The 10,596-nt window shown below is 36.1% G+C and overlaps 1 protein-coding gene across 28 annotated transcripts; it reads left to right on the forward strand.

Annotated features, from left to right (window-relative positions):
* Positions 1 to 1,438: 1,438 nt before the first annotated feature.
* LOC145159175 (uncharacterized) lies at positions 1,439 to 6,898 on the forward strand. 28 transcript variants are annotated; one of them, XM_079078100.1, is made up of 10 exons: positions 1,440 to 1,807; positions 1,888 to 2,029; positions 2,151 to 2,245; positions 2,491 to 2,553; positions 2,876 to 2,906; positions 3,024 to 3,094; positions 3,187 to 3,599; positions 3,684 to 4,055; positions 4,217 to 4,398; positions 4,547 to 4,766. In XM_079078100.1, the coding sequence occupies exons 2-6, from the start codon at positions 1,926 to 1,928 to the stop codon at positions 3,049 to 3,051; spliced, it is 321 nt and encodes a 106-aa protein (XP_078934226.1). In that variant the 5' UTR covers positions 1,440 to 1,807; positions 1,888 to 1,925; the 3' UTR covers positions 3,052 to 3,094; positions 3,187 to 3,599; positions 3,684 to 4,055; positions 4,217 to 4,398; positions 4,547 to 4,766. The 28 variants fall into 28 exon arrangements, 15 of the variants coding, with proteins under 15 accessions (XP_078934229.1, XP_078934226.1, XP_078934227.1 ...); XM_079078101.1 differs by having other exon boundaries at positions 3,543 to 3,599; XM_079078102.1 differs by having other exon boundaries at positions 3,581 to 3,599.
* Positions 6,899 to 10,596: the final 3,698 nt, after the last annotated feature.

Here is a 10,596-nt window from a genome sequence, read left to right on the forward strand (position 1 = left end):
AAAGGTAAAATCAGTCTAAAAATGTATATAACATAATAACAGGAAAGATAAAAGAAGATTTGAATTATTAAACAGAATAGTTCCTGTATCTCATGACCACAATTCTTGAGTGAATGTTTTAAGTTTTAAATATGTGTTCTATTAAATTTTGGGAGCATATTTGCATCTCTATCGTTCTTGTCATCACAAATTATTATATTAACAAATTATAAATATAATTTACTAAAGAAAATGGATGCAAATTGAATATCTTATTTTGTGAAAGAAAAAGAAAAATAATTATGGAAGTGTATGTGTTATAGTTGAGATTAAAAGATGAATGAGCAAATCCAGTACATGGAGAATCCCCAAGTTAAGTGTAAGAAGGTTGGAAGTATGGAGTTGTTGAAGCAAACAAAGTATTTGATGAGTATTTGCATCGTCTGTTTCCCATTTGTATATGCTCAATCCCTAAAAACTTAAATTATGAGCCACAGATCTGCAACAAGAATCAAAGGAAAACAATAACCGGTTATAAAAAACAGACAAACAATTCATCGAACACCTTATCTGCATACAAAATATACATCTCCAAATAAAAAGCAGACAAACATTTCATCAAACACCCTATCTGCATACAACATATACTTCTCCAAAAGTACAAATAGGGAGACCAGAGAAGGCGACTACAATAACCAATGATCGAAATTAAATGTAAACATATGGTGAACAAATGAAAGTAAACCACCTTTTTTGACCTTCTGTGAGATTAACGTCGAATGAGGATACTGCTGCTGGTGGTGCGTCGGCGAAGAACAGCAGCGGAGAAGACAAATATAGGGATGAAGGAGACTGGTAGTGATGATGGAGACGATACTGATTTTCCTTCCGATGAGTACTCTCGTAGCACCGGTGGTGTAGGGTTTTTTGAAATTCCGACGGAGCAGATGTAGGCATCTGCGTTATCTGTGGTTGATATCGATGCAGAACTCGCACAGTGTACGAATGATTGATTCCGGTGCAGTGGAGGCGAGAAGCGGTGGAGACGAAGACCGAGAACAAAAGGGTAATTGAAGGTACCCGAAAGAATAACACGATCAAATAGAGGCACGGTCGCGGTCGTGCAGCCAGACGGCTGCATGAAGTAGAAGAACCATCGACCTGATGAAGATGATAAAAGAAAGACGGTGGAATTTGGAACAGAGATAGATAAAGGAAGACGGTGGAAGGATCGGGAAGTAATACGCGTAACCCTGTGGTAACCCAACGAATAGTACCCTGGTCAGGTACTGTTCCTAACTTTCATTTCCTTAATATATATATATTAATTGTTAAAAAGTTGAAGAACAGTAACTTTTTTTCTCTTTTATCTTTGGCCACATAAGTTTGAGTTTTCGCTATTTTGACACTGAGGTTTTGCTTTCCCTTCTACTGTTTTTCCATTCTTATCTGCTTTATTGCCGCTTGCCGTCCTTCTCCTCCAATAGTATTTGTTTCCGTTTTCCTTATTTCTTCTTTCTTTATTCTTTACTGTTCCTTTCTCTTCAGGTCTTGCGTTTTCGCCGATCCTTTTCCTCCACTGAGTATCACCGCCTTTCTTCTCCAATTTGTTTCTTCACAGACTCAAATATTATCCGAATGGACACTTCCTCTATGGTTATTCGGCGAAATATCGATAGATAGAGACACCTACGAGGAAGAGAAGGAGAACGCCTTTTTTTGGTCTGTTGTTGATCCTCAGGAGCAGTGGGTTAGCTTCCTTGCCGTTATTTCTATCTTTATCTTAATACAACCGACTCAAACCACTCCCTTGCCCTTAAGTCAGAAGGTATTTTTCTATCTTTATTGTCGGTTTTTTTTTTCTATTCCAAATTACAGTTATTGGTTTACGCGACGGTTTTGAAAAAGATGGGGAAGACGAAGAAGGAATTATTTGCATCGGCGCCATGGCGTCCCGGATGAGACGATCCTCTATTTCTCGGTGGGGCACAAGCCGATGTAGGCTGATTCGATTGCATGTTTGCCAATTTTTTCACTGTTCTTCGTCTAGGTATGGTTTCTATTTGGATTTTATTGTGATTTTAATATGCTCAGTCTAATTCTCTTTCCTGATGATGTTTATGTGGTGATTCATATTCTACATGTAACTTACAACTCCGAAATAAGAGAAGGGGAAAAATGGAAGTGAGCTTCGAGTTGCGTGGTCTCTTCCATTCCTCGAATTCCATCTTCCCACTTCCGCCTCCGTCCTTCCCCGCTATTTCAGGTTTGTCTTTGGTTCTTTTTCTAGGGTTTATATATTGCAGCCCAAAAACATACAAATGGAAGCCAAGAAACCACCTAACATAAGCTCACCCCAAACCATTTTTATTATCGTTGTGTATTTACACATGATTTAGTTGTAATAAACCCTATTTTAGCCTTTCATTTCAGCAAAACGATAGCTTGAAGCTTTAAAACAATTTTTAAAGGAAAGGGTAAACATAACCAACTCCATTGCGTCCCCTACAGGTAACAAAATGTGTTTATTCGATCCCCACCAAACTAAGCAGGTCCATCAATTCTTTTTTAGAGGTAAGTTGTGTATATTGAATCTTCAACTAAGAACAATTCCATATATGATGAACTAAACATTTATTAAAAGTGGCTCTTCGTCTTATACCAACTATTTTTTTTTTTTCAATTAGAATTTGGTAGAATTTAATGTCGGAATAATATTTATTTTGGGGTTTTCTAATCTAGCATTAATTAGCTTTAATTATTGATCTAAGATAATTATACGTGAACTAAGAGTAACTGGGACCATTTTTTAAATAATTTTATACATACTTGATAAGGAATTTATTCAAATTTGGAAGAATTAGAGGTTATTGTGTATCCGCAATTCATTTTATAGGTGGATATGACATTGCACATGCTGTTGTAAGGTAACCATCATTTTTTTAGGTTTTTGTTTTTCTTATTAGGTGTTGTGAACCCTTCCATATGAAACTAATCTCATTCTGTTACATAATTACATTGTATATGATCGTGAAAAAATTAAGTTTTGCGAACTCAATGCAACACTTATGACATTAGGAACTCACATTGGTGGTGATTTTTTTCTCTTTACCAGGTATCTTACTTTTACTTAATAAAAAATTGCACTTTACTACAATTTGCCCAAATTACCATTTTAGTCATGACTGGTGTCCATTTTACAATAAGGGAACATGATTGGAGAAGAATATGGAATATCCAACTAAAAATTGGGCATCACTGGTGTTCCATTCCTTACTTACTATCACTGCAGTGCAGCCCATCAATTAGAAGTGGTGCATATTAACTTATACAACCCTTGATGAGAACTCAAAATTGCCAGTTATTTGTTCACACACCACCACACACCACCAGGCCAACACATGCAGCACAAGTTCGTTCAAAAGTAGTGAGAGAATAGAAAAAAGAAATTTTGCTAAAAAATGTACAATTCCAATTGGTATAACTTTATAAAAAGTGATTTCATGTTCTTTTTTTTTAATTTATTGATCAAAGTGAGATTTCCTATATTTTTTATTGATTAGGAAATTTTGGTGTTTTCTGTTTGCATGATTACGAGAAGGAGAAGAAAGAGGAACATGGTATAGATTCCATTCCTTCCCATTTTCAGTTTTTCAGCCTTTAACATCAATCTTTTATTCATAAAAAATTTAACCCTTTCGCAGAGTTGTGTAGACGTGGTGCAAGGAAAGAAGGTCGAACATAATGATAATGTAAGTTCATCTATTTACAGACTAACTTTTACATGTTTTTGCTGAAATTACAACTTTTTTGTTGTTTTTTTCATTGTTAATTGCCAATTCAACATCATTACTAATTTACTATCTTATTACCATTTCTTCTGAGGTTCATGAATTGGATGTTTCTGGTGACATATTTGAAAGTAAAACATTTTGTTTTGAATTTTCTATGCTTGAAATGGCTTATGAGACATAAAATGGCGTGAAAGTGCGGTATGTGATTGACTTATTGAAGGAAAATAATGAAATTTTCAAATGCTTTGAAGGTAATGCATTCAGTACCTCACCCACACCCAGGTAAATTACCTTTTGATATATATATATATATATATATATATATATATATATATATATATATATATATATATTTTTTTTTTTTTTCATTTTCATTTGTGTTTGTGGTTGTTTATATCTAATGTTATCTATGCTTTCTGCTGGAAATGGAAAAATTTTCTTAGGGTGAAAATTTAAAATAGTTGGTTGACATCTTTACAGCCGCATAACTCAAGTTATATATTTCCAAATCAGTTCATTCTTGACTCAAACATGCAGTCGAATGCTAGAGGAAGGTGCAGCAACTTGATTCAAGTTATTTGGAGATCGCATGTGAAAGTTACGACTGTTTAAAGTTGGCTGCATGGTACGTTTTTGTGCTGTCAAAAACTAATATTATAAGTTTTGTTCACATTTTGTATTTAATTGATGCAAAAATAATAGTTAAAAACAGTGAAAACTGTCATTTTTAATGTTTGCAATTCGTAACGGATGTCATACGTGCGTTTTTCAAGGAATTGTTCAAGGAAGGAATGGAATTGCTTGAGATTCATGCTTCAAATATTCAACAAAAGAATGAAATTGTTCATTCCGTTGCGAGATGGAATGGAATGGACCATTTTGTTCTTCGTGTTTTCTTAATTTTCCATTATTTACTGACTAAATGTTTTTTTTTTTTAATTTTCATTGTCTCATTAAATGTAGAAATTATTTCCAGCTTTCTGTTTCCAAACATTATTCAAAGTAGCACCAACGACATCCCTGCCTCTAATACATTTCTATATTTTTTACCAAAAAATACCACATCGCCATTACGTGCATTTTTCGTTTTTAGGTGTTAAATGCACTAACATAGCTATATAGTTTGCCTTTCCACCTTTTTTCTGTTTTTTTTAAATTTGTTTTGATTTTTCACCAATAACCAACAATATGGTCTGAAAAAATCGTATTCCGGTTGGCATTCTTTCATTTATATAAATGACTAAAATACCCTTTGCCCACTGATGTGCTCTGCTGTGTATAAATTATAAAATTGGGGTTATGATCTGGTCCAGCATACGGTGGTTCTGTAGATATTGTTTCTTCTGGTCGTGGCTTGCAAGAAATGGTAAATCATCTCAAAACATTTTTACTTTTTGGGTTCTTTTCTAGGGTAAAATACACTAAATAGCAACATACTTTCGATGATTTGTTTGTCATATGAAGACCCCTTCTGTATATGTAATATGTTTTGATTAATATTATATTATGTTCTACCATTTGGTATAGCTTGAAATAAGGGAAAAAAACAAACACAGCGCCAACGACGCGCATGATTCCCCTCTAGTTATTATCATTGTTGTAAAATTGGAAGGGAACAAGATAAAAGAAATGATCAATATTATATTAGTTTCCATGATTTACGGGATTAATATATTATATTTATCTATTTTTGAAATATTTAGGGATTTAGTTTTTAATAGATAAAATTGGTGAACAGGGGGGCCATAAGTCAAAATTTTATATTTTTGGACTAAATATGTATAAAGTTAAAGCATAGAGACTATTTATGCCAAAAAAAGGTAGTTAGTGATTCAGTAATACTTATACAATATTACTGAATACTTTCATTTTCCCCTTTACTTTCATATAGTGATCTTCTCCCATATAAAGTAATGTAAACTATTTTCTAGTAAAATAGTCTTAAACTTGGGAAAACTTACAAAAGACAAACAGTACAGTCGAGTCTTAGTACATGCATTTAGAAAGGGGCCTATAATGCTAACTTTATGATTCCTTAGTGCATACATTAGGGATATATATTAATCGGGTCCAGTAGACAGTAGAGTGTGTGCTTTCCGCTCCATTTCCTATTCCTTGTTTGGTTGTGGGCTTAGAGCAGATGCACCCAGTCTACTATCTATCCGATCCTAGTTTTATATATATATATATATATATATATATATATATATATATATATATATATATATATATATATATATATATATTTCGTATACACCAAGAAATCATAAGGAGTACCAGGTATAGGTCAGGTCATAATATACTAATTCAACACATCGTTTTCTAGTACAAAAACATACTTTTCAGTTAGAACATTTAGTAGGCTAAAATAGAAATTTATTAGAAAAAGGGTTTAATCCATTTTATTAAACCATTATAACTTAAATGACCTTTAGTGGTTAATTCTATAATACATTAGTTTATACATCAGAGTGATATATAATTAATATCCGATAGGCAGTTGGATGTGTGTTTTCCGCCTTACTTCCCGTTCCTTGTTTGGTTGTGGACTTAGGGCAGATTCACACAATTAACTATCCGTTCGATATTAGATTATATATAGCTTGTAAAAACTAATTGATTATAGAAGGATCTATTGTGGTTACTATTTTTACTAAAGGAAATAAGGGTTTTTCTTAAAGAATGTTTTTATCAAATAAAGGAACTATTACAATTAACTCTGTAAGTACCAAATAAATACACCAGGGTTATATACAATGAAGATCTAACAAACAATGGGATGTGTGACTTTCGCCTCATTCCCTGTTCCTTGTTTGGTTGTGGGCTTAGGGCAGATTCACACAATCGATTGTCTGTTTACTCTAAATTGTATATAACTTGTATCCATTTAGTACTCATAGAAGGAATTGTAGAGTTATTTTTACTCTCAATCATCATATCAGAAGATATAAGATTTTCTGAAGGAACAAGCGAACTTTTCTAAAAAGAACTTTCAATTTACTTTACATCACTAAAATACTTATGAACTCACCAACTTAAATGCTGATCTACTCATTCAAAATAACTTGTATTCTCAGGAAACTAGTAGACAGGTATGCGCGCTGGGAATCAGAAGATGAAGTATAGTAGCTTCATGTCTTGTTTTGTTATTTACTTTTGGATTCAATCTTTTGTGAATCACTACTTTGTAAACACTTAAATATAAATAACATGGTTGTTTGTTACTATGATTGCTATGATACATGTGTTGTGATACTATACATGACATCCTCCGCCCCCGAACGTTTCCGCCGTTCCGGTTTGGGGGTGTGACAGATTGGTATCAGAGCATTGTTTATAGTGAACTAAGTATATCAACCTATAAAAGATATACAACTATAAATACAATGGGGCCGAAGTGCTCTGAATAATAATATATTTTAAGAATATAACAATACTTTATAAAAGTATACCTACATGCTTACACATATATACATACTAGAACAAGTATCACAAGAAGAACAGAAAAGAAGTATTTAAAGGTTGAACACTGCGGTCAAACCTGGAAAGTTATGTAATCATATCTGAGATCAATATAGCCTGATCAACTATATTCATTTGAGATGTGACCGACATGTGTTTGGGAGTGATGTGGTGTTGCAACAGTCTTAAAACTTACCTAACTCTATTCAAGGGATTTGTAGATTAGAACAAAAAGTTAGAACACTATGGGAGTATTTTATGATACTACAAGACAACAACAAGTTTAAAAACATACCAAGTTCATTACATTAAAATACTATAGGAGTATTTTAGGCACTATAAATAACTTATGCGAGAACTTAAAAGACCCTTCTGGTAGGTCTATGATTCCGGAGTGTATACTTCCAAGGTTTTATATAATTGAGATTTTATAGACTTAGAATTTGTGATCTATGCTTCACTACCTGTTCCTTGTTTGGTTGTGGTCTTGGAGTAGGATCACTTATTCGAAGGTCTATTTAATCTTAAATTATATACAACTTGTATACATTGCGCAATCATAGGAGGACCCAGTAAGGATCACCCCATAATGTTACACTTAATCTCATAGATTCTTTAGACACTTCCATTCTCCTACGACAAACCCTGATAGATGTAACCACTCCATCATAGCAGTCAGTAGAGGGGACAAGGAGAAACAAGGAGAGGTTTCCAAGAAGTGATCAGCCGAAGAAACAAAACGTCTCATGCGTCACACTAATAAATAATTACCTTAATTGACTTAGTGAGCTAGTGATTTCACTACTCACACTATGTGTTAGAATTATTTCTTTTCATGCAGCCGGTATCAGTTATTCAATTCACAGAGATCCATTCGAGGATAGCCACTTCTGATTCATAAAGTTTATTTTATATAGACTATTTTATGAATTGTTTCCAGAACCCTATGCAAGTCAGATCAGATACACTCAGAACTAGGATAACATTGTCATTTCATCTTTCGAGTTATAACCACTGCTATAGACTTATTTCCCGTCTTATCTTTGTATTCTTTTAGCAAAAGATGCCTCCACGTCGATCAGCGAGACACACTACTCAGATAACCCCAACTCCAACTCCACTACCTCCTCCACAGTTCGATCCTGCTGCTCTCCAAGCAGCAATAGCAGCCGCAATATCATATGCTTTAGCCCACATCAGCGGAAGTGGTACCAACGGAACCGGTAGCGGTACCCACGTAACAAACCCCTGAGTTACTCACGGACACCCAAGGGAGTGTTCGTACAAGGACTTCATGAACTGCAAACCGAAATCCTTTAATGGAAATGGTGGAGTCATTGCTCTGATGCGATGGTTCGAGAAAACAGATTCGGTCTTCGCAATCTGTCTGTGCCCAGAAGGGAGCAAAGTGAAGTTTGCTACCTGCACCTTCTCCGACAGAGCCCTGACATGGTGGAATAGCCATGTTAAGTCACTGACCCTATCAGTGGCAAACTCAATAGGTTGGGAGAACCTAAAAGAGTTGATGTTAGAAGAATACTGCCCAAGGGGTGAAGTTCAAAAGCTAGAACAAGAGCTATGGGAGCATACCATGGTCGGCTCAGACATAGTGGCCAACACTGACAGGTTTAGCGACCTGGCAGCACTATGCCCTGAGATGGTTACCTCGGAAAGTAAGAAGATAGAAAGGTACATCTGGGGTTTATCTACCCCGATTCAAGGAGATGTACTGTCTTCTAAACCAACTACATTTGATAGCGCCAAACGCCTGGCCCAGCGACTCATTGACCATGGAGTCCGCCATGGCGTGGTGGTCCCCGTTCCCGAGCCATCAAAGGGAGGGGACTATAAACGAAAGTCGGGGAAAAAGAGAAAGGAGTGAACAACCCAGGAAACCCCGCAGGAACAACAAATGGGTACTATATATGCCGCCACAACACCTGCTATTCCAGCACCTGCCAGTCGATAGGCTGGAAATCTCCCGAAGTGTGGAAAGTGTAATTACCACCACACCGGAGTATGTCGGGAAATGCAATGCTTGAATTGCCACAGGAAGGGGTACACTGCCCGGTTCTGCAGGGCACCGACACAACCGATCTCCCAAGTCCCCGGAGTAGAAGTAAACCAGGCCTGCTATGACTGTGGTGAGACAGGGCATTACAAGAGGGACTGCCCGATAACGAAGAACTCAGGCGCGGATGGACGGATTATGATGATCACCGCAGGAGAAGCTACCCCGGAGTCCCCAGCGACCAACGGTACGTCTTCGAATTAAGAATTGCTTTAAAAATTAATTTATATTTATATAAGATTAAAACTTGGGGAAATATTTAAAAGTAATTATAATAACTCACTCATATGAACAAGTCACAACATTCATGAGAGAACTAAAGATCCGTCCAGGGAAGCTAGGATGGCTCAGTATGTACATCAGGGTTGTGCATAGCTAAGATTTTGCAGACTTAGGGTGAGTGATTCCGCCTCAATTCCTGTTCCTTGTTTGGTTGTGGATTTAGGGCAGAGTCACTCAGACGACCGTCTTATTCATCTTAATTATACATAACTTGTATATGCCAGGCGATCATAGAGGTACCGAGGAGGATCATAATATAGAGTATCAACACTAGTTATCAAAACACTGCACTATTGGTACTCGCTCATCGCAGTATGATCTGTTGCAGTGGTAATATCAAGGGGAAAACAGAAAGCACTAGAAAATTTACACAAAGTACATTGTTGAGCACACTTGGGATACACCGTCGTATAACAAATGTTTCTTTCAAATCAGCCTAACTTTTGTTTCTGTAAAGAGTTCGTTGTCATCATTCGTCATAAATTGGCATGGTCATCACCATACTAAGTTCATATGTTTCCATCGCCTTGACCGTCAAAATTCATGAAACCCTCATCATTCGTAACGACAGTCCGAACCAGACCTCAGAATCGTCTACCTCGTATTCTAAACCCCGAAGTCCTCGTGCGAGGAGTACTTTGCCCTCCAAAACCTTGACGACCGTATACTCAGCAGACCTTCCCGAACTACCACTCGTCCAACAGATCAAGTTCAAGCACTGAGGCTAAGGACGAATACATCCCACCTATCACTATTAAGTGTATACGCGAGGGGTGGTATATAATTATGATTATGCATATTTAGTATGTGTGTTTCCGCCCTATCTCATGTTCCTTGTTTGTTTGTGGACCTGGGGCAGAGTCGCACATCCGACCGTCTTACTAATCTTAATTATATACTACTTGTATGCACAAAGTAATGATAGATGGACCAAGTATGACTCCTATCATGAACATAAGGGCAAAGTTGCCAGGTCTACGAGTGGGTATTCTACCAATCAGAGGAGCA

Source organism: Lactuca virosa, chromosome 2 (genome assembly GCF_052849685.1).
Source record: "Lactuca virosa cultivar CGN04683 chromosome 2, Lactuca_virosa_CGN04683_v6, whole genome shotgun sequence".
Classification (NCBI taxonomy): Eukaryota; Viridiplantae; Streptophyta; class Magnoliopsida; order Asterales; family Asteraceae; genus Lactuca; species Lactuca virosa.